The sequence below is a fragment of the Zootoca vivipara genome, chromosome 7 (assembly GCF_965207765.1).
Source record: "Zootoca vivipara chromosome 7, rZooViv2.hap1.1, whole genome shotgun sequence".
Lineage (NCBI taxonomy): Eukaryota > Metazoa > Chordata > Lepidosauria > Squamata > Lacertidae > Zootoca > Zootoca vivipara.
The window spans coordinates 43,104,053-43,128,603 of record NC_142590.1 but is presented as its reverse complement, the minus strand read 5'-3'; the positions used below and the strand labels follow the sequence as shown (position 1 = coordinate 43,128,603).

Here is a 24,551-nt window from a genome sequence, read left to right as displayed (position 1 = left end):
CAAGCCGGGGGGAAATAACTTAAGATTTCCTGCACAACAGTACAAATAAACGATTTGTTTTGTCTATTTAACACTGGGTCAGCCAGCATATGCTACCTATTCGCTGGTTAACTTCTCAAGCCAGACTTCTATCAGTTTCTTCTATGTCTGACACACCAGAGGTTAAAGAGTTTTCTTTCACACCAGAAAATAACTTGGCTTGTTGATATCTCCAACTTGTGTTCAGGCAGGCATACAAGAGGTGTTAGTTTGGCAGTTTATTCTGCCTGAGGTATGCAATCAGAAATGCATGGCATATCCTTGCATGACCTCAGGCTTTCTAAGGATACTTTCTTTGCAAGAATGAAACACACATTGCTCATTTTAATGTCATTTTGTATGCGTGCATGTGCATACAAATGACCTCTGAAAGTCCTCTTAGCCAATCAGTTCACTGTTTTATAAAGGGTGTAGTCTGCTGCAGCAAAAATAAGGAGCCCCATGGCACCTGAAAAACAAACACTCCTCATGCTCTAGGACAGCTTTCTTCATGCTGGTGCCCTTCATATGTAAGGGCTACAAGTCCCATCAGTCATGTCCATTGGCCAGGATCCCTGGAACTGATGGGAGTTGTAGTCGAAAACACCTGGAAGGCACCCGCTTGGGGAAGGCTGGTTTAAAGTCCACTTGAGTAAAACAATTACAGTTAAAAGCGATCCCACTCATCTACTTTTCATGATCAAATCTTCCAATGCCCAAGATTGTCAAGAGTGTCTCACAACAAATCACCTTCTTAATTAACCTTGAGAAGAGTTTATATTTGTAAGACATGCTAACATATCTCATATTCTGTGGACTTGCACAAAAACTTAAGTGTTGGCATTAATAAACAGCATCCTGGGGTAAGCAACACAGCTCGGCTATCTTAAATATATTGTACAGAAGGAAGGTATGGAAATGACGGTTCATCGGTTAACTGCAGCAAGGATGACAATTTGCCAAAATTGGGGGGAAATACTAATTGTCCCTCTTTAGATGTCTGGTTAACAAAGGTTTAGGACTTCACATGCATGGAAAAGCTGACAAACTTAATTAGAGGTACACAGGGCAGACAATTTGGAAATGTTTTTCTAGAGAAGCCGAGGCTTTTCGTTCAATATGGGAGTAATAAAGTATCAGGACTCAACAAATCAATCTACTTTGCTAGGGTAAGTTAAGCAATTTAAATAATTAAGGATTATAAATGTCAACACTAATAAAACTGAGTGATCGCTGTTACTGATTTATTAGTCTGTTTTATAATACTGCCATCTATTAGATGTATCAAATTTATGTGCAGAAAAGAAGATGCAGTGGAAATACTCTATACTAGATCATTGACCGCATTGGAACTGTGTTGGTGATTTTTCTGTTTGTAAAGCATACAAATGTATATTTAAAAATAAAAAGAGAAATGATGGAAGTTCAGCTTTGCGAAAAGACTAATTATGAGACATTGGCTCAATCTAAACAACTTCTGTGATACAAATGCAGAGATAGGGGAGGGCTGTAGCTTATTTCCTTTGCAGGAGGTCCCAGGCTCAATCCCTGTCATCTCCATGGGGGGGGGGGCTGGGAAAGACATCTGCCAGGAACCCAGGAGGGCCCCTGCTAGCCAGTGTAGACAAAAGTGAGCTAGATTGTTCTATGATCTGTTTCATTTTATGTTTTCAAACTAGATTTATTGATAGTCAATGACATTTAGATTTTCAGTTTTAACATTTGTTTGGGGTAACGATCAACTAAGGTAAAGGTAATGGTACCCCTGACCGTTAGGTCCAGTCGCGGACGACTCTGGGGTTGCGCACTCAATCTCGCTCTATAGACTGAGGGAGCTGGCGTTTGTCTGCAGACAGCTTCCGGGTCATGTGGCCAGCATGACTAAGCCACTTCTGGTGAACCAGAGCAGCGCACGGAAACACCGTTTACCTTCCCACCGGAGCGGTACCTATTTATCTACTTGCACTTTGACGTGCTTTCAAACTGCTAGGTTGGCAGGAGCTGGGATCAAATAACGGGAGCTCACCCCGTCGCAGGGATTCAAACCTCCAACCTTCTGATGGGCAAGCCCCAGGCTCTGTGGTTTAGACCACAGCACCACCCGCGTCCCACAGTGCCACCCACATTCAACTAAATGTGTTTTAATACAACTGCCAGCTTTGTTTGGTCAACTAGAACAAATCACAAGAACTTTGGAGTAGAAAAGAGAAGAAAGAGGCTTCTAATTTTGGAAACATTAGAAAGAAGAGACTTTGAAGCCCTGCTAGCCTCTTGCAGCCAAATTTGACAAACTTCAAGATTTCTCTCTTCTAGTTCTTATTGAAAGCGAGCAGATTTCTGTCCATTCATGGTACAACGACCATGGGTTCCAGTGCCACTAGTGACAGTGTGCACTGAAATCAACGTTGATGTGCCGACTAAATCTGGGCCTTCCACTTATCAGCAGTGGGTCTCAGGCTTTCATTTTTGAAACTGTATTTAGCTCTGGTATATAATCTGACAAGAAAACAAATATTAAAGGTAGCAGTTCTCAATGATGAATAGCAGGTGTATTAAAGTATTAAAATGATGTATTTGCAGGAAAGTGTTCTATTTATTTAAGGTTACAGGTAGGTAGCCGTGTTGGTCTGGATCGAAGTAAAATAAAAAAATTCCTTCAGTAGCACCTTAAAGACCAACTAAGTTTTTATTTTGGTATGAGCTTTCGTGTGCATGCACACTTCTTCAGATACGATTTATTTAAGAATGTCAAAATGTTTAGCAATATTGATATTTAATTAACTGGCTAAAAAAGGCTATGAGCAATTTAGACTGCACTGTCCAATACGATACCAATATTTAGGGAGTAAAACAAAGGATTGGAAAACTGGAAATTCAGTGAAGAAGTTCAAAGCCCCCCATGATATTCTTGCAGAAAAACTGGTAAAATGTTGGTTGGATGAGGTAACTGTTAGGTGGATTTGTAGCTGGTTGACTGAATGAAACCAAGGAGTGCTCATTAATGGTTCCTCATCTTCCTGGAAATAAGTGATGGGTGGGGTGCCGCTGGGTTCTGTCCTGGGCCCACAGTTTTTCAATGTTTTTTTTTTAATAAACAACCTGGATGAAGGAATTGAGTTACAAGAAAGAACTCCCTCAGGAGGTGGTGAACTCTCCTTCCTTGGAGGTTTTTAAGGAGAGGTTAGATGGCCATCTGCCATGGATGCTTTAGTTGGGATTCCTGCATTGCAGGGGGTTGCACTAGATGACCCTTGGGGTCCCTTCCAACTCTACAATTCCAATATTCTATGAATTATTGCTTAACTGCTAATGCTCAGTTAAGTAGGTCAGCAGCATAGCTGCCAAGTTTCCCCTTTTCTCACGAGGAAGCCTATTCAGCATAAGGGAAAATCCCTTAAAAAAGGGATAACTTGGCAGCTATGGTCAGCAGTATATACGTGGCTAGCCTATATTTACCCATATAGATTAAAAAGTCTACAATGGTCAGAGCAAAGGGTATCTTGCCACCCATCTGCTCGGTAGGCAACCATGGATAATTTTGTCCTTTTGAATATTTTAAGGACAAGTGTACCATAGGGATAAATGTAACCACAGCAGTTTAATATTCAAAGCAAGATACCTGGTTTATGCTGGATTGGTTTCGCTGAAAAGATGGTTGGTGTAGCCTGGCAACACGTTTCACCCACAAGCGAGCTCAGTGAAGGTTGGCTTTGTGACTGAAAGTAACAAAACCCTATTTAGTTTTGCAGGTTAGCGCCTAGAAAATACCCACACTATGCAGTATACAGTACAGGGAGATATAACAAAAGGCAAACCCTCAACAACAGAGGTTACCCATTTACACATACAAAAGAAAGCTTATCCCTTATTTGCAGCTGCAGAATACATGCATATACGAGCTAAGCAAACTCAGAAGACAGAATTAACACTTCTCTCTTGATGCCCAGTCATTTGCATTTGTGCATATTCCTCACTCCTTCCCTTTGTTTTCCTCATTGCATATCTTAAGCCAAATTCCTAGGAGAGAAGTATCTGCTTTTCTACATGAAACTCTGCATGGCACTATAAATAAAATAAATAGGGCAACTGGAGACATTTACTACCTCCTAGTCCTAGTTCAACTTCTTAATAAACTAGTTCACCAGAGGCACATTTTCCAAAGCTGCATGTTTCCAGGAGGGCATTAATTGGGAACACTAACTCCTAGCAATCCAATGAAGAGACTCTTCATTTGGTGAAGATTATATAAGGGCAAGGGGTGGATAATGTTAATGGGGCAGCACTCAGGGTTTCCCAAGGACAGAAAGTAAATGATGCCATTTGATCTTGACTGGGCAGATTTTATGTTCTGAGAAGTAAACCTTTCCATTCTCTCTCTGTTTCTCAATTCCCTAAAGCAGAGTACTTCTCATGAACAACTGTGCACTGCAACTACGGTACAATTCTCAAGCAAGCTGTGGGTTCCTGCAGACAAAAAACTCACACTTCCCCATTCACAGCAGAATGCAGAAATGGATGTACGTATGCATGCCATGCAGTTTTGCGCGCCCACAGAATTTAGTTTTCATCAAAAGAGCAATCTTTCTGTTGTTATGGTTCTGAAGTCTGTTTGCAGCGCTCGGTAAAAACCAAGAGCTGCTGACTATATTTTCTAGTAGTCAGATGCCCACCCCCAAAAGAAGAAGGGTAATGCATTATGTGAAATGGTAAGAATGGAAGAATTGTGCCAAATATCACAAATTACACACACATGCTTAATTTATATATGCTGATTTTGATTTTGCAGACCTCTTGGTGCAGGGAGTACACTCAGGCAAAAGAGATCTCAGCAGACTAAGTGGTGACTCCACTGTCTCCGCAAAACACAGAGAAACACAAGGCAATCATTCCAAAGCTGACCCCTGGATAAGGAACAAACAAAGAGTGTATTCTAATTCAAGCACTCTTCTGCACGTTTTTAAAAAAGCACAGTTGTTCTCAGCATGTAATGCACAATCAAGACTACTAGAAAAAGACAACCACTTGCACTTTTGCCTGTAAGAATCTCACAGCTTAGTTCTGCCCCATTTTGTAAGCACTTGTTTCAGTATGCCCCTTGCCCTATTGGTGAAGAAAAGGAGGAGCATCCCAGGGCCTTAAGTTCCTCTTGTCTCCTGAGCACAGGTCCAGAGGAACCATCACCAGCACACTTGGGACTGAGCTTTAATCCTCACCGATCCCAATCTACCCTGCCCCACCTATTTATTAAACAGACTTTTAAAAGGTGCCTGCCTTCAAAAAGCACAGTCCTTTGGATGGCTTTTCAAACTGGTAGACTGCGTTGTTGCATTGGTGCTATGAGTTTGGTTAGTTTGTTAATAAACAAGTATATTTGCAATGCAGTTTCAATGAACCTGGGATCCTCTGCATGCCAAGCATGTTCTTTGCTACTGAGCTATGGATGATGACTTCAAGCATTGCTTCATTAGGAGCAGCAAAAGATGAAAACATAGCTCAAGATAGACAGATGAGACTATTCATATTTATAAAGAGACGGATGTCACTGAGAACTGGACACCATATTTCCCCCCAGTCTCAAATTTCTAATGGGAGAGTGCACACACAGCAAAGATGAGTGATACTACAGGTCAAATGCAACAACTTTCTTAAACAGATTTAAAAAGTTATTTTCCTCCCCTACATTTAGTGTATATAGCATGTGAACCAACATTTTACAATTCCCCAAGCAAGAACCGTTATTTCAGACATTAAAGGATCTTATGAATAAGCTTCCCAATATCATTTCAAAAACTTGGGGTTTATCTCCTTACCTAATATAAAGATGTAAATTTTCCAGGGAAAGTATGTTTTGATTATATGCATTTGTAGGCATCTCTTTTCTCAAGAGAACCAACAAATTATTTGGCAGTGTGACATTAAATTTATTATATCTTGTTATATATATGTCACATTCTCTTCCTCCTCATCTACCCTCCAAGCAACCATTCATGTATCATATTTAATCACTACAATCCCTGATTGAAGATTTATTCACCAGCATGAACCATTTTTCTTTGCACACATTGTCCCGAAAACCAAAGAGACTAATTCCCAGGGAAGTTTAGTCCAAGAACAACAGTCTGAATTTGCCATGTAGTTAACAAAAAGAAGTTCCTAGCCTGCCTCTCACGCCACATATACCTTTGAGGTCCAGAAAAAGAGAGTGGCAGAGTCTACAACTGTAAAACCTCACACTGCCTGGAGATTTGTGTTCAACATAAGGAATGAGCTACAGTATTTAGTTTATAAACCTCATTTTAGATTTACTATGTATCCTCCCAGTAAGGGTGGAGTACAAACTGACAACATGCTCCTAGAAATAAACAGAAATAAAGCAAAACAAGAAAAATGAAGCATGTCAGTAGGAACAAAGTAGAACAATATAACAAAATTTGCAAAAAAAACAAACCCCAAGCTGGTTTAATTTTGTATTCTTAGTACTAAAACAAATGCAATGTGGATATAAGAAGCCTCAGAGAGATAACAGTGAAAGTGAATGAATATATTTCTTTCTATATAGGGAGTCTAGAACTGTGACTGGACTGAGTCACCAACTATTATTTAATAGAAGCAATCTATCTGTTTAATGCATATGCTTCCATACAGTCTTAGCTAATAAATTAAAATTTTATATATAACTTTTAATCTGTGGTTATTATTTTATAATTGTTGACAGCTTTGTCCTTTGAGATTTAAGAGTGAAGTTTTTATAAAAGTTATATTGGGCAAGATCCAATGTTGTGCAAATGGATTTTTCTCCTCCTCCTCCCAGCAAACTCCCAAGTGCTCTCCAAATATCCTGTGGAAGGTTAGGAGGAGAATGACTCTGAAAGGTCCACTCTTTGAAACGAAGGACCAAAAAGAAGGCCTGTGAGGATTTGCTTCCTTCTTTCCTTCATCTCTTTCTCTCTCTCTCCCCAGCTGGAGAGGGAGCAAGCAAGGAGGGAGGAAATAAAAATGATAGGTTGGGTGCAGAGTAAGAAAGTGCTCTACACTACCCAATAAAACCTCCCTAACTTCTGAGAAGAACAAAGCTTGTTTTCCCTGAAACTCTATTGGACTCCTCCTGCAATTTGTGAGTCACTCTCTCACTCAGCTAGTAACAGCCAAGTTCACCTTTTCTAAGTTGCTCAGAGTGTTGCATACAATGCAAAATGGAACCAGTACTTCCAGTACTTGCATCTAAAATGCAGCCACTGATTATCTACGCCTCTTCAGGCTCAGAGTTACCCTGCTGCAAGGCATTTTGGTCAACGTATTTGATTGTCTGGCAATCTGAAAAGCGTTTTTGTGGATTATTCCCCAATTACCAAGCCTATGGAAGAGATAAGCAGATTGGATATTGAGATACAAGTCCCATCCACACAATTAAAATAATATTATACCCCTTTAAACAGTCAAGCGATCCCCCAATGATTCCTTAGAATTGTAGCTTGTTATTGGTACTGTGAGGTGTTAGGAAGCCTCATTTCCCTAACAGACCTACAATTCCCAGGAAAGAGAGATTGACAGTTAAATCACCCTAGGAACAAGTTTGGTGAGTGAAATAGGGAAGTCTCAACAACCTTAAGGGGACCCAGGTGGCGCTGTGGTTAAACCACTGAGCCTAGGGCTTGCCGATCAGAAGGTCGGCGGTTCGAATCCCTGTGACGGGGTGAGCTCCTGTTGCTTGGTCCCAGCTCCTGCCAACCTAGCAGTTCGAAAGCACGTCAAAATGCAAGTAGATAAATAGGAACCGCTACAGCGGGAAGGTAAACGGCGTTTCCATGTGCTGCTCTGGTTTGCCATAAGCGGCTTTGTCATGCTGGCCACATGACCTGGAAGCTATACGCCGGCTCCCTCGGCCAATAATGCGAGATGAGCGCAGCAACCTCAGAGTCGGTCACGACTGGACCTAATGGTCAGGGGTCCCTTTACCTTTACCTTTACAACAACCTTAACAAACTACAGTTCCCAGAATCCTTTAGGGGAAGCTATGGCTGCTCAGGATACTGCTTTAAATGTGTGGTGTTGATTCACAGTGTAGCACTAAGATGGTGTAAGTTTCAATTGAGAATTGTAGCTAATGACAAGTTAAATATGACTCAGCAATGTAGTGCCACTGCAAAGAATGGCAATGCCATGTTGGATTGCAATGATACGGTACTATGTATGACGCTGGAATTTATTTTGCATTGGCAAGGCAGCGGCAAGAGGAGTGCTTTCAGTTCTGGTCAACATGCTTAAAGATATGAAGCAGCTGGATGTAAGAATAACAAACATGAAAAATTAAGACATGCAAAGAAATACCAAAAGAGCTAAGTATTGAGAAAATACAACCAAGAGTCTTCGGAAGCATTTTTGCCTTGAGAAGCGTGGGAATTGTTTATATTGGCTAAAACAGATGACAAGGAAGAATGTGCTCAAACCGCATCCAAAGATTTAGGCAGGGTATTAGGAACAACTTTCTAAATGTAGAAATGCTGGAGCAAAGCCACAGGCTGCATTGTGCTGCAATCCAAATGCCTTTTGCACTGGGCTAGAGGGCAGGGGAAAAGGGTTTGGACTGGGTGAATGTTCCCCATTCTGTCCACCAAACAGGCAGATGGAAGGACCACTATCCGAATACCCCACTGGTGCTAGCCTGCAAGAACCCTCAAACCAGGACATTCTGGGAGCAGGGAGGGAAAAGAGCTGAGCCAGGATCTTCTGGATCTGAACCCAGTTCCACTGCAGTCATTCTGCAGTGATTTGCCTGCCGCCACTGCCTTTTGGCAGCACGAGCAATAGGGCTGCAAATGCAGAACTGCCTCTGTTGCTGCCTATCCAGAGTTTGGACTGTCCTGCCAGTTATTAATTATATTTATGGGCTGCCTTTTAGCCATTGCATCTGCCTATGGAATCTAGAATAAAAAGATTTTTTTAAAAGAATTATTAGTGGATTTTCCAACATGGGTGGATTTTAAAGCATGTTATAGACCAGGCATCCCCATACTGCGGCCCTCCACATGTTTTGGCCTACAACTCCCATGATCCCTAGCTAACAGGACCAGTGGTCAGGGAAGATAGGAATTGTAGTCGAAAACATCTGGAGGGCCGAAGTTTGGGGATGCCTGGTATAGACAGATTCAGTCCTCAGAATAGAAGCACTGAACAATCATCCCTGCAGATGTCAACTTGAAGCCCTTTGGGTGGAGGGGGGAGAGGTTTGGGTAGGAACCAGTTTCTAAACCTCCACAATATGTTAGGATTCTTCCAGCTTTGGAGACCTCATTTCTAGAAAGATGAAATAGTCAGTGGCATGTTTAAGACAAAACCTCCTCCTAAAGCCGTATCATAGAAATTTTTAAATATACAGTACTGGTAAATACATTACAGTATTGGACATGAATGTATCAAGAAATCTAGCTCCCTTTGGGAGGAAGGGTGGGATACACATTTAATTAATTAATTAACAGCTCACGGACATGAAGAGTTAATCAGAGGCTCTTCACATTTTACCTCAACAGAACAAGGGAAGCTCTTCCGTTCCAAAATATTATTGTGGTTTATCACATCTGGAAAGACTGAAAGTAGCAAAATTATCCCTGACCTGTAAAACAGGCATAATATTGGTGAGATTCTCAGAGTTCTGTACACCATCTCTTTATGTGACAATCACAGGCACTTGCCATTTTAAAGTAACACTTGCTACCTACCCGATTTAAATGTCCAAGCTACAAAGGGTTATAACCTCTCATGAGGGGCACTGACAGGATCTCATCAGAACCCAATCAAAACTGACTTAAAATATTGGATGGGTTGCATCATAAGATCAGAAATTACTGGTTTATTGTTACAAAGCAAATAGAGGTAGCCAAATTTATACAAGATAAGGTCCTATACGTCAGTCATTAAGATGTCCACAACATATGTTTCACTCCCAGCCCTTTAAAATTATACTACCTTTGAGTCTCCATTAACCCATTAAAATCCAGGCCTAAATAAGAAAATCCAGTCCTGGGGTAGGAGAATTCTTCTACACAATCCTTCTAAAATTAATTAGGACTGTTTTTTAAAAAACTATGCTTTGAGGTTCTTCCTTATTTATTTATTTATATATCCCACCCTTCCTCCCCAAAGGAGTCCAAGGCAGCAAACAGATACACAATTTAAAAACAAAAACAAATACAGTACTTTGCCCTTCAACACCAATAATCCTGTGTATGTTCACTCTGAAGTAAGCTCCACTATGTTCAATGGAGCTTAGTACTTGAAAAGGCATTGCCCCCAAGTAAGGAGGATTCCAGGATGCACCCTAGAAAATAAGAATATCCCACGATATCTGTCAACATTAGTTGGCCATGTAGTCAGTGCTGGATTTAGGTATAAGCTAAACAAGCTATAGCCCAGGGCCCCACTCTCTTGGGGGCCCCAAAAAAAATTAAAGGAAAAAAAACCTGGATGTACATTTCCAAAATATAAGATAAAAAACAAATAAAATAAAACCTACAGTACATACAGCAACAGTGTTATGTGCTGTGTAGGCTCCTATGATGTAAGTAATGGGCCCCGTCTGCTAGCCTGCTCCCTAAAATATCACTAGTTTGCTCATTTCTATATCAATTACTTTGATAAAATACATATTTTGTTATGTGCAAATGGCTTTAGGTACCCATTAGGTCCATAAATTACCATATAGCATATATTCAACAACAAAAAACAGTGGCAATTTTTTTGTTGACAAAGGACAGCTGGACATAGAAAGGGCGCCATTACCTGGTAGCTTAGGGCCTCATCAAACCTAAATCCGGCCCTGTGTGTAGTGCAGAACAAACACACAACTACAATGAGCTATGCCATTTCCAGGACCATATACAGAACTATCTCCAAGAACATCTACTGTAGTTTCATTGACAAGAAAAGGAGGGCCTTGCCCACATCAATTGATGCATTATTTTCAGGCAATGGATGAGATGTTATTGCATGTCAGGCAAATTTTTCTCTTTAAGAAATACACAGAGGGCCTGGTATTAATAGTAGTAGTAGTAGTAGTAGTAGTAGTAGTAAATACATGCATATGAAGTATAAAATAGCATTTGAATGTAAATATAGGAATGTACAGCATCACCATTATTCAGAAGGTGGAACAATTTATAACCCCAGCAAAGGCACTTAATTACTGTGCAAAGAAGTTGTGTGAACTCGAAGTTAATATCCACAGGACTCTTTTTCTCAAAGAACAAAACAAAACCCGAAGATCTGTAGAATCCAATTTTCATAGAGTTAAGAGGAATGAGCAGGTGAACTCCTATGAGAACAGGATGGAAAATATGTGGCTCTCCAGACGTTGTTGGACTCCCCCAGCCCCACCAGCATTGTAAATGGTCTGGGGTGATGGGAATTGTAGTCCAACATTTGGAGTACTGCAGGTTCCCTATCACTGTCCTATTGCTAGCTGTAGCAATATGTACAGGGAAGGCCAACACTTACTTTCACATTTTCCTGGCAAGATTTCAGAAGCAATAGATTGCAGAACTAGAGGGACCATGGTGTAATCCAGTGAGGCAATTCTTACATTCTAAACTTTGAGGGCAAAGGAACCACTACTTCGTGCTCCCAATACCTGTGCGCACGGCTACTGCTCCCGCACAACCATAAATACAACCCTAGGCTGCAACAAAGCTTACATACAACCCTTGACAAATTCCCAGAAGTGCACTACAAAGCAGACTCTGCCGGCTAGAAAAGTGTTTCTGTAAAAACGCAAATATTCTTATCCTCTCTCAGCTCAATGTGTTAGTCCACTAAATAGATACTCTTTTATCTCCTTGTACCTTATCTAGTATTCTTCAGTTTAGCGCAGGCACAGTAACAGCCACCTACAAAACCAAATCTCAAATCTCATCGTAAGTTTGACAAGTTGGAAAAAACTTGTCTTCCTGATGCCTCGAGTTCGAAAGACCTTCCAGCTCCTGCATTAACTTACAACTCATATGGGGAAGTCGTACATTCTACCACTCCGGAAGGAAACTGGGGGCGTGCAGAGCGCTGGAGCGTAACCCACCACTGCTAACCACCAGACCAACATGGTGAGAAGGAGGGTGGGGAGGAGCACCTCTACTCTATCCAATTACTCCTCCTATTTGTTGTGCCACTTTACGTATCCCCTCATCAGGGAGGGCCCCTCCCCTCCCACTTTCCCCATTCCAGAAAGAAAGAAAGAAAGAAAGAAAGAAAGAAAGAAAGAAAGAAAGAAAGAAAGAAAGAAAGAAAGAAAGAAAGAAAGAAAGAAAGAAAGAAAGAAAATAATCCTCTGCTCTATGGACGGCCCCCATCCCTGCGCCCACACTGTTTCCCACGCTCATCCCCGAGGAGGTCCAGAAAGTACTTTCTGGCAGAGCTCAGGTGAAATCCCCAAGACACAGGAGCATCATTGCAGAACGCCTCTGAGCATGTGAAGAGCTCCTTTCCTCCACTAACAACGAGCCTCCTCCCCGCGCTCCCTTCCCGCCCGGCTCTTAACTCACCCATCCCTTCGGGCTCAGAAGAAGCTGGGAGGCCCCCCGAGGGACAGGGCTTCCCCACAGCAGCCTTTCCTCCGCCGGCGCCGGCCGCTCCTCCGAAGCCAGCTCTTCCCCGCTCCGCCCACCTCCGCGGTTGCCACGCCGCGGCCCTCTCGCTTAGCCACGGGGAGGAAGGGCGAGCGAGAAAGCGCGGAGAAGCTCGCCTACAAGCTCCCGCCCCTCAAGGGTTAAAAACTTTAAAAGGCCGGGCCAGCGCATGCCCAAGGAATGCCTTGCCGGTCGCGGGAGGAAACGGCGCACGCGCGCAAGGGCAGGCCGGGTGGGGATAAGTCTGTGCACATGCGCAAAACATTCCCAAACGAGCTGGCTCCCTCTTTTATCGTGCGGGGTATTTTTTCTCTCTCTTTCGATTCTGGATGGCAGACGCAATAGGAAGCCCGCGTTGCGTTGGGAGAGCAAGCGAGGCATCTCCATGGCAATGGGGATGCCAGAAACGCTGCTTTGGCCGTTGGTTACTCTACTACTCATAGTCCAAAAGATGTTATACATAAGCACAGATCCCACGCATCCTAATCTGGATCCCCGCTTGCTGCTCAAACTCTGGCCTGTGAAGTCATGGGAGAGCTAGGCTATGCTTAACTGTCATAGCAAAATAAGTTGCTGAATTGCAACTCATTACCAAGCTTAAAACCATGGAGAGACCTGGTCTGAATAAAGACATTGGATTCTTATCTCATTATACATGATAGAGCTATCTTTAGCCATCTCACCCCTTGCTTTTTCCTGCAAGACCAATTGCAGTCGTTAACAGTCACCAACAGGTTTACCACTCCTATCAGCCTATCACCCATTCCTACCACCCTTCTGAGTAATACCCCTGCCCACCCTCTGACTATACATAAGGGTCTGGTGACTTCTGTTTCAGTGTATCTGAAGAAGTGTGCATGCACACGAAAGCTCATACCAATGACAAACTTAGTTGGTCTCTACGGTGCTACTGGAAGGGTTTTGTTTTGTTTTGTTTTGTTTTGTCATAACAAAAATCACACCCATGCAGAAGAATCCAGAAACCGCCTAAATCAGGGAACTTGAGTATCTAGGGTGGGGCTAAGAAGGCCAGTGCAAATGGTCTATGAATTGTCTCTTGAGCAAGCCATGAGCTTAATTAAGGTAAACCCATTGCAAAGAGTAAGGGAACAGAGCAAGGCAAAAGTTGGGACTGTGAGGTATTGCATTGCATTGCATTGCATTGCATTGCATTGCATTGCATTGCATTGCATTGCATTGCATTGCATTGCATTGCATTGCATTGCATTGCATTGCAGGCCGGAGTTGAACTCAGTGACCCTTGTGGTACCTTCCAACTCTACATTTCTATGATCCTACCTTTGAAAATGTGATTATCCTAGATGTGAAATGACATCCATTCTAGGTATGAGTCAAGACTACAAACTTTTACACCTACCTAACTCTTGAAAATTTATCATACCATGCTCATGCTACTTTTCCCCCCTCCAAAAAGCAATATGTGATACATTTAAGCCCCTCAGCAATCTTTAGTTTTCATATTGCTGACAGCTTGCATTATAAAAATTTCTTCACCTTCCTGCTTACTTTCTCTTCTCTTCTTGATTCACTTAATCAAGGTTGATACATTGCATAACACATTGATTTCTTAAGAGATTTGCAAGCCAGGAAGAAAAATAATAATCAGCAAGGGGCTCCAGGATTCCAGCTGCCTACCAGCCCATCACGCAAATGGAAGTTTTCACTGTTGGTTTTTGTCCTCAGGAAATTTTGTCTTCAACCAAGTCTCCATACAGTATAAGCAATTTTTGTTTTCCGATGGGCAACTAACAACTAGCAGAGTGGGATGTAATGTCATGTAACACTCTGTGCTACTGCAACTTAAGGGGGTGGGGGGGGGTCAGGATGCTAACAGATTAAGCCTTGATCTGAGTAAATAGTGAATATACACTGCAAGCTTTTGTTATTGGAAGGACTTTACTTGGGTGGGTATGTTATTGTACTTTCTTTCAAAGCGAGACTCCAATCCTAGAGTTTGCCATCCTTTACTCAAGGATAGTTGAAATGCTCTTGTCTTCCAGCAGGGGAGACCTTGAGACAAACTGTTAACTTCCCCTCCTTCCCTACCTCTACCCCTAAGTGCCAGTCGACTGACTTTTACCTTGATGCCTAGAGGACAACCTGTGTGCATCTAAATGCTGTCCAAGAAAAGAAAAATGAATCAGTACAACATCAAAATATGAGGGTAGCCAGGTGGGGATAGGAGGCAGCTGCCCCCCCCATCAAGTAAATAAATAAAAATACTTTTTTAAGGTTCTTCTTGTTGCTGCATTATTTCCCTAGTTATTTCTAATTCACATTCCATCCCTTAAAATTAACCTTATTTTACAATAGTTTTTTTATTAAAAAACACCTATTATCCTTAACCATCAGCTGATGGTTAACCAATTATCATTAATTAGTCAACTAATTATCATTAATTATCATTTTGGAAATTATCATTTCTAAAATAATTTCTTTTCCTTCATTCTGCTTGTATGAAAGCCTAATAGTTCACATTCACTAGATGTTTCCTTCTTCTCAGTAGTACAGTCCACACCAAAGATTCCAAATCTGGATCCTGCATTGCATCTTGTTATAACCTGTTCCTCTCTTTTGGCAAGCCCTGTAACCACAGAGCATTGTCTACTCATTTATCTCCTCCTAATAACAAGAACTTTGAACTTACTGTAGTGAAATAATATACAAGGACATCTTCACTGGAAAAGCATCACATCCCAAGGACCTGGAGCAAGTGCTTACTCATTGTGTCAGCTTTCCCAGAGCACCTGGGAAATCAATAACCATCCAATTTAGCCAGATGTAACTTGATTCCAGTTAAGAGTAAGAGGTTTATAAATAAGCTCCCTCTAATTTGACTAGAAATCAGACTGGTACGCTGTCTTCAACTTTGTTAGCAGTGTCACACAACCTCTGACTGCTGTAGAATTCCTTTTTTTCAATTCACTCTCTGAAATATACACACGTATCACCCTTGGAAAATGACCCAAAGCCTGTCATGATCCAAGGAAAGAGAGCATCTCTTCCAGCAGGGTGTATGTGACCAGATCACTTCCAGAAATAGCTGCTATGAACTAAAGAGGAAGAAATGTAATCGACAGACTTGTGACTCTAAGTGTCAAGATCCTGTGTAATAAATCGCTTGATACTATATGTGTTCTTACTTTATTTGACACAAAGACAGCTGGCTTTGCTGAAGGCAGTAACCAATTCTAAAGTGGCTTTCCAAGCAATGTGGGGTGTGGTTTTTGAACTTAAAAAAGAGAGAGAATGAAATCCAAGCCTAGGTTATTATCCTTGGTCAGCTATGATCTCACTAGCTCTATTGACTTAAATCCTCATATTACAAAGGAAACTTGAAGTCCACCATGAGTGTTCACCTAAGGAGGAAGCAAGAATGTGCCTCTTGTTTCATTGCAACTAATGCCAAGAAAAGATATAAGGTTGCATCCAACATTAGCTCTACTCAAAGAAGCACAGTGAAATAAAAGGCATGGACTCACTTAGGTCCATTGATTTCAACGGGTCTATTCTGAATAGAACTTAGTTGGCTATAACCCATAAATTGCACAAGAGTTCAATTTTCCTTTCTCCCCATTCCCCTCCCCTCAAATCTGCTCTGGAATCCCTTAATGGTACGGAGGAGGTAGAAGCAGCATAGCTGTGCAGGAGGATGCCTGCCCATTCTAAGGTATCTCGTCCATGGGCAAAAATGGGCCATAGTTTTATGGATTGTGACCATTATCCAGCCAGATCAGAACAAGTCAGACCTCTCTGAGGATTGTTCTTTACCTCCTGGACTTGCCCTGGGCAATCTTTCTGAAAAGGTCTGCAGTATTTTCCAAAAGCCATCCGTGTAACCATTTTAAACAGCCACTATCAGACGCACGCATGTACATGTACACACAAATGCTCAAAAGCCAATACCAAGAATGCCTTACAGTATTAAGAAACTTTAGACTGATTTTATATTTTGCCGCATTAATGTAGCCTAGTTCTGATGTTAAAAACATTTCCTTATTGCTATCTTAATATAACACATTAGAAAAAGTAGTAATACGGAAATAGTGCTTAGTGCCGCCCACAACCAGTCACCTGCAGCCTAAAAGGAACCTTCTGCAAGTCTCAAGTTGTTGTGTTGTGTATCCAAAAGACTACAGGCACAAAGCAGTGCTACTTAAGTTCCATACATTTTTTGCATCTGGTGGCCCAGGTTTTAATTTGGCTACTTAAACTGACACTATTCTTTACTATCCAGGTCTTCTTGTTCTTTGGCGATCACTCGTAGCCGAGTAAGATTGTCTTCCATAAACACGGTTTTAACAATGGGTCCGTAAGTGACTGTGGAGGCCAATTCTGGATCCACACGTCCTTCCACAGTGCGGACATTGGTATCCAGGCGGGAGTTGAGCACGGTGTGGATTTGCCAAGCGTGCCTTCCTCTTAGCATGTTTTTCCCTTGCGTCCTGAGATCGAGTTTCTTCAAAGCCCATGACACCTTTGGTAAAGGCTGTTCTCCAACTGGAGCGCTCGCAGGCCAGTTTTTCCATTGAAAGTTTTTTGAAAGGTCCAGCGTAAAGCTTCATATGCAGAGTTAAGCAGAAAGCACTCTAAGGCAGTGTTCTGCCATGATTTGACCTGTGCAACAGTGTTTTCCCCACTCAGCATAGAGCTCCCCAACCTGCAATAGTGCATTTCTTCCTAAAACATTTCCAACTGACTCCACCACAAAGAAAGTGGCAAATGCCCTTTTTTATTTGAAGAAGGGGGTGGACAAAAGGTCCTGCTAAGGTGACCTGGTTAAAGGCAGAAGGGAGGAAGTTAAGCAGGAAGTGGATGGTGCTGAAGCGGGAGTAGAAGCACAAAGAAATGTGAAGCAGGGTCTATTGTGTAAGCACATCCTGCAAACAACAGAATGCACTCACTCCCAGACTCTTACCTAGCGTTATGAATGGATTGACATGCACTTAGATAAGAAAATTCAGAAGGAGGAACCATTCAGAGCTTTAGAAGACAAGGTACAGAAAAACGTTTCTAAGACACAGGAATTTATTGGGACAAAAGTAGAAATATATGGTTATGTATATGGTTATATAATGTGTACAGTGGTACCTCGGTTTACAAACACAATTGGTTCCGGAAGTCTGTACTTAACCTGAAGTGTACTTAACCTGAAGTGAACTTTCCCATTGAAAGTAATGGAAAGTGGATTAATCTGTTCCAGACGGTCCGTGGAGTACTTAAACTGAAGCGTACTTAACCCGAGGTATGAGTGTACCTGAAGCGTACTTAACCTGAAGCAAACTTTCCCATTGAAAGTAATGGAAAGTGGATTAATCCATTCCAGACAGGTCCGCAGAGTACTTACACTGAAAATACTCAAATCGAGGCGTACTTAAACCGAGGTATGACTGTAGTCCCAAATAAGTTCTGCTGGTATCACAGAATGAGAGAGACTCAAGGAATCATATAGGCTAGGTGTGGGCAGATTTCAGACTTTGGGGAAACTACTTTGGTTTTTCCCCAGAACCACAAAGTCTACAAATGGGCGAGTTACCCATCACAAAATAGGGAGTGGGGTCACCTGGAAAATGGCAGTGTAGCAGCTATAGCCAATTACTTTCATGAGACAAACACTGGAACGTCCTACATCTGAGTTGCTATAGATAGGAGAGTTTAACAGCCTACATTGCAGGATAAAGTGTCTTTTGTTCCTGCTGTTACTAGACCACTGAGAGTCCAGATCCCTTGCTCATCTACTTCAAATCTTCCAGCAATCTACAAGCAGATTCTTTTTATCTTCTATTCATGCTACCAGATGTTGTTGGGGGTCTGACTCCCATCAATCCCAGACAGCATACTCAAGTGTCAGAGATAATGGGAATTGTAGTTGTGGTCAGGGTGTGTGGAAGATGTTTCCATGGAGACCTACAAATCAAGTCAGAACTTTTCCAGTTGCTCAGATAGAAGCTTCCTTGCTTCAAATCTACATGTCAGCTTTCCCCTTTGCATCAAAGCACTTCATACACACAGAAATTAATAACACTGTATTATCTGTAGTTGCTGATAAATGGTGCAAGAAAAATGATCGTATCAGCATCCAAGCCTCATAAACAAAGTCTCAGTGGGAGGGCACAGAACATGAAGAGGAGAAAATGGTTCCCACTCAATATAACCATAGACGTCCAATGCAATTTAGGATGACACATTTTGAGTTAAGGACTGAGTCAATTATGTTGAAACATGTCTGTACCAAGGGAAAGTATGGTACGTTTTCCAAAAAAAAAAGCATTTCGCTTTTCTCCCACTGACATTGATAAACAGACTTACGGAATGATAAGAGCTGGAAAAACCAGGAAGTCAGGTAATCTATCTTGTTTATAATGAATCAGAATTGTCCTCCTACAGCAACACCCAGGTTTAGTTCATCCAATGTGAATACCTTTGGATTGCTGTAACTAGGTCATAAAACACTAACGGTTAAAGTCAGGATTCTGTAAAACACACCCACATGACACTGTTGTTGTCTACACATTGCTGGCTTAAAATGCAGTTAGGTCATTCTTTTCCCTAACTTGGATTGAAGGTGTTTTTAGGGAAAACACATCAAACCACAGCATTCCACAAGAAACAACAGGGCAGATAGAAGCAGTGGAGGCTGGTCCACTAGGGCATAGTCTTCCCAAGAAGAATGACAATAAATGTTGTTTTTTTTAATCCCCCACAAAATCTCAAAGCTACACACTATTTATTGTGCCACAACACATTTTATAATTCTATTTGAGCTCAGAGAAGTTCTGCAAACATTTCTGTCAAATCTACTGTTCTCTGGTCAATCAGCTCTCTTGACAGCCAATCCTAAATCCAAAGTATATTATGACAGAGAGGTTCCTTCCACATGTCTCTAAGCAGAAAAACCCATATGACTGGCTGGGCTGCCAGAAAGTCAAGCTCAGTAGGAAAACTCTTACTCTAGCTGTTCTTAGGAGGCCTGTCCAGCACAGCTACTATAGCAGGTATGGGAAGAGTCGGGACTGTTTCAAAAACAGTCCACTGTAGTAGCATCAGCCCATCAGAAGCATGTGTTAGTTCTGAGAATGCTCAGAGCTGTTTCTCTGAAGGTCAGAGAAGCAACATGGAGTGTTTTCTACTTTGAGGAGCTTTTTCCGTTTCATTTCATATTTCTTTTGTGACCTTGCTAGAGAAAGAGCAAGCAAGTGAGAGTGATTCTCTTCCTGTAATAAGTATCTGTTAATTGGGAGAAGAGTTGGTGGGTTGTGTACGTGTTGCAACAAACTCTGTATTCACCATTTCCATGCTTGAAACAAACCACTGATCAACTCAGATTTCAACAGGTGTGGCAAGCCCACAGCCTATAGGCTGGCTCAGACCTGCCAAGCAACCTCCAATTGCCCACTAATGCCCCAGCCAAGTGGGTATCTTCCAAAGGAGTGGTCCTTCCTGTTTCCTGAGCAACCATATACTACCGTAGGCATGCAAGAATAATAAGAAGAGGTGCCTTTGAAAGGTCAGGAAGAGGCACTGTTGGAAAGCACCTCACTTCTTGCTGTAGTGAAAAAGATAGTGTCCCCCTCCTCACCACAATGCTGCAGTTTGTGGTGGCGGTAAGCTCTGTCTTTCTGAAACACTTTCTCAGCATTTGAAAGAGAAAGTGAATGGTGCATGGTGAGTTTATGTCTCTGTGGTCTAAATATGTTCTGTATATGTGGTGAGGGCAAATGCGCACACACGTAAGATATGTTTGGCACACCCTCCACTGCCTTGTGGCCCTTGGTGAAGTGGCTGATTTCCAATAATGCCTTCATACCAATAACACCTTCAGGCTGAAAAGGATTAACCATCCCTGTCCATGGGAAATGACATCGTCAAGAGAAACCCATGTTGCCATTTTGGGTGGCTTATCAAGAATCCATAGTGAGAATCAGCGAATCCCTAGAGAGCAGAAGATTTATGATTGCTTCAGAACATGCCTGCCAAAAGCATGTTGAAAGGTTGCACAACAAATAACTCAAACCACATTATCACTAGGCCGATTGGGTTATGTCAGTTTCGGCCCAAATATTTTTAAGCATCTCAACGCTCTCATGAAAGAACGAAGGCTGAAATGCGATCGACAAAAAAGTTGACAATGACCTTTGGGTGGTGAAGCTGTTGAAAAAATTTAAAGGAAGGGAAAATACCAAAGAACTACAAATAAGAACGCCTAATACTTCAGTTTTTCTTTCCTTAGGAGAAATTATTGTGGTAGTACTGGTATGCATTGGTCTTTATCTTGCATCCCTTTTTCTTTTCTTATTGGGAAAAGACACATATAAGATACAGGTTTTTCATGACATAAATAAGTAACGATTTTCTTTCTCTGCTTGCTTACCTGGAGAAAATATAACATCAGGATTTTTAATGTCACAAATAAGTGCTGTCAGTTCAAAAAAAATCTGTGCAATTTTAATATTTAAATTTCACTGACAGAAAAAGTAGGACAACCCAAGATATAAATATTGTTGTAGAAAGTATAAAATCTTGACTAATAAAACTCATTGATGCATGTGGCTCAGGTCACTTAAGGAGGAAAGTGAAGAAAAAATATTGTTCCCTCCCTTCTCATAAGAGAGTAGCAGTCAATGGGGAAATGATCACTGGGTTTTATGGGGAAGGAAGACTCATGGCTCAGTGGTAGACCACACATTTTGAATGTAGGAAAATCCCAGGTTCAATTTTTGGCACCTCCAGTTAAATAGCATACAGTAGCTCTATACATGCTTATTCAGAAATAATCCCCACTGTGTTCTAGAAAGCGAGTTTAGCGTTGCAGCTAAAGTATCATAAATAACTGTCGATAGGGAGTCTTGGGCTAGAGGAACCATTAATCTGACTCCTTCTAAAGCAGTCTGTATTTTCTATAGTATTTTCTATAGTTTTAAAAAAATGCATCAAAGCTCCTCAAAAGTACAAGATCTGCATGTTCCATAACTTCAATTCTCTTTAGCAACTGTTGATTGTTTTATGGCACTGATCCCATTTCTGGGATTGGTATCAGTCTTTGTAGGGCTTGTGCTTCCCCCTTGGCACACACATTGGCTCATTTACTTGTGCAACCTGAAAATATGTATTCTGCTGGCACCCTACTGGGATGCTCCTGCCTTCTGTTTTTGATGTAAAAGGTAAAGGTAAAGGGACCCCTGACCATTAGGTCCAGTTGTGACCGACTCTGGGGTTGCGCGCTCATCTCGCATTATTGGCCGAGGGAGCCGGCGTATAGCTTCCAGGTCATGTGGCCAGCATGACAAAGCCGCTTCTGGAGAACCAGAGCAGCACATGGAAACGCCGTTTACCTTCCCACTGTAGCGGTTCCTATTTATCTACTTGCATTTTGATGTGCTTTCGAACTGCTAGGAGCTGGGACCAAGTAACGGGAGTTCACCCCGTCACAGGGATTCGAACCGCCGACCTTCTGATCAGCAAGCCCTAGGCTCAGTGGTTTAACCACAGCGCCACCTGCGTCCCTCTGTTTTTGATGTACTGGACTGCAAATATTTACATGTGGGCTGTTGTGTGGATGCTCTGAAAGCTAAGGAAAAACTGAAGCAAATTGTTGTTTCATTCCACCCAGTTCTATTACAGTGGTACCTCCGTTTACAAACTTAATTCGTTCCGGAGGTCCATTCTTAACCCGAAACCGTTCTTATCCTGAGGCGCGCTTTCGCTAATGGAGCCTCTTGCTGGCGCACGACTTCCGCTCGCATCCCGGGGCAAAGTTCGCTACCCAGAACACCTACTTCCAGGATAGCGGAGCTCGTTACCCGAAACGTTCGTAAGGAGGACGGTACATAACCCGAGGTTCCACTGTACTATTAATTTCTACGAATGACATCTTACTGGGGAGGGGGGGATGTTCTTCCAATCCAGCATTCCCAGTAGTCTGGTATCTTCCTAGCATCTCTGGTTCTCCTGACGAAAGCATATAGAGAGAGGAATAATCAGTAGCTCATTAAAAATAATAATGGAGGAGGGTAGGGTGATAGTGAACCATTTCCCCCCAATGCGGTACAAGGCAGGGCATGTTCCTTGTGAACCTTCTTCACTTTGATAGACTAAAGGGGATGAACGTAGTCTTCTATGTGGAATAAATTCATCATTTTTCTTCGGTTCTCGGTGGAGGAATTCTCAGGTTATTTCCCCCTTTGCACTTCAAAAAAGTGTGAAACAACTTAGGAGGAGGTGGGTCTCTGGTCTGGAGGACAAAATGAAACCAAAATGACACACAGCTCCAGCCACTAGGGCAGAGTACAAGAGACAGGAACATACTGTTATTAGGTCCATACTGTATATCTACTGGCCCTACTGGGGTCCACTATTTCCAAATGTTTCAGTCCCTGGAACACAAAGTTCCTCATATTCCCAGCAGTAGTCGTTCAGATCACCGTGTGAGGCCCTCATGAGGACAGCTTGTCCGTTCAAATGATGCCCGAATGATCTTAATGGCAAATCCTTTCTGTCATTTCTTTCTGTGAGGGGAAAAAGAAAAGAAATGTAATTTTTCTTGGAAGACGTCTGTGTCCACAAAACCTTTAGGAAAACAACCGTATGATTCAACATGGTGTACAAAGGACCCTCATAGGGTTGTGACCTTTGAAAGTGATTACGGATGGTCTAGCCACTCATCCCATCCATGATGCAGAATGGGTACAGGATCAAGAGGCTTTCTGTTACCATGTTATAATCTATGGTATTTAATCATTGCATACAAAAGTGGAAAATAGCCTACTAATGCATAGTAATAGCTATACCCTTTTGTTATTCTACACAGTAATTTTAGCTTTCATAGCAGATAGGACAAAAAAAATAAATTATGGCAGGTGTTATACCATCTCCCAGGCAATAAGTCTTAAAATTTATCTGAATATGCTGCAGTTCTACAACCAAACAAAGAATCTGTTTTGTAGTCCAACTTTCTAGGGATACATATGAAAAGCATAGTTGCTGCCACACTTTGCTGCCGACAGGAGCCCACTCCCACCCACACCCCCAACATATTTTCCCCAAACTGAAACAAAATTTAATTGGTCAGACAGCTAGGCCTTCTCCCCAAAATATGTTTTGATGGAGAGGAGATTCCAAAATGTGAACAGTCTATAAACATTATCAGTGGATAACCACCCCTGCCACTGAGGGTCCCCTGTGCAGTATTTATTTATTTATTTATTTATTTATTTATTGCATTTTTATACCTCTGAATTATTCTAATTTCTAACCGTGCCTCTGATACTCAACCCACAAAGCAAGTCTTAGGAGGAGACCTTGCTCGATGGTATTAAAAGCTGCCAACAGAATAAGAAGCAAGAGCAGAGTCAGTCTCAAAACCATGGCTGAACCTGGGGAGTCTGTATCCTTTAAGTACTGCTGCAACTGCTCTGTCACCGCATTCTCTACTGCCATACTCAAGATAACTGGACAGCAGTTATTGTCAACTGCAGGGTCCCAGGGTGGGCTTCTTCAGAAGTCAACCCATGGCTGTTTAAGGACAGCCTGTGCTGCTTCGGCATATAGCGTGAGTTAGGTGCAAAGGTTCCCTTCCCCCAACAGACTGTTCCTTTGATAGAAGGGCTCCTTTTGTAATCCCCATACTGCACATAGGAGGGAAAGGGACTTGCCCTTCACCACCTAAATAAATTCATGATTTCAACCAAGGCATGCCTGGTGCACAATCTTCCAGTCTGCTTAAATTACATTGGTTTGATCTGATGGATGTTTGCAATATTTCATTGAATGTGTCAGTTAATGCCAGGGAAATATATGACTCAAGACTCTGGATTAATCTGTTGCATAAAAATAATAATAATCCCCCTTCACTTATTTCACAATAAACTCTTAACATTTTTGTAAGAAATCTGAGACAATGCA

At 41.9% G+C, this 24,551-nt stretch overlaps 2 protein-coding genes and 1 long non-coding RNA gene across 14 annotated transcripts in view; all 3 read right to left on the bottom strand.

Moving 5' to 3' along the window:
* MKNK1 (MAPK interacting serine/threonine kinase 1) overlaps positions 1-15,390 on the bottom strand; it is a 39,387-nt gene extending 23,997 nt beyond the window's left edge. For 2 of the 8 annotated variants that reach the window (XM_035122506.3, XM_088674095.1), the window contains exons 1-3: positions 12,546-12,764; positions 4,807-4,919; positions 3,638-3,734 (exon numbers count right to left, since the gene is read on the bottom strand). Coding sequence is in view for 2 of the 8 variants with exons in the window: in XM_088674094.1 (XP_088530220.1) it covers positions 12,546-12,549 (4 nt within the window). In the remaining 6 variants the exon portion in view is untranslated. Of the gene's footprint in view, positions 1-3,637; positions 3,735-4,806; positions 4,920-12,004; positions 12,110-12,545; positions 12,836-15,297 lie in introns of those variants that run through there. The other 6 variants (XM_035122514.3, XM_060276926.2, XM_035122508.3 and 3 more) reach the window with 5 other exon arrangements.
* A 2,270-nt stretch (positions 15,391-17,660) lies between these two features.
* LOC148685050 (uncharacterized) lies at positions 17,661-18,407 on the bottom strand. Its single transcript, XR_015951052.1, has 2 exons — positions 17,924-18,407; positions 17,661-17,800 (listed from the first exon to the last, which is right to left on the bottom strand). It is a non-coding gene; the product is annotated as an uncharacterized LOC148685050 (long non-coding RNA).
* A 953-nt stretch (positions 18,408-19,360) lies between these two features.
* The window catches only part of MOB3C (MOB kinase activator 3C), a 36,992-nt gene continuing 31,801 nt past the window's right edge, over positions 19,361-24,551 (bottom strand). For 4 of the 5 annotated variants that reach the window (XM_060276927.2, XM_088674097.1, XM_035123434.3 and 1 more), the window contains exon 4: positions 20,866-23,155. In XM_060276927.2, the coding sequence (XP_060132910.1) occupies positions 23,126-23,155 (30 nt within the window). In that variant the 3' untranslated portion in view covers positions 20,866-23,125. Of the gene's footprint in view, positions 23,156-24,551 lie in introns of all 5 variants that reach the window. The other variant, XM_035123433.3, reaches the window with a different exon arrangement.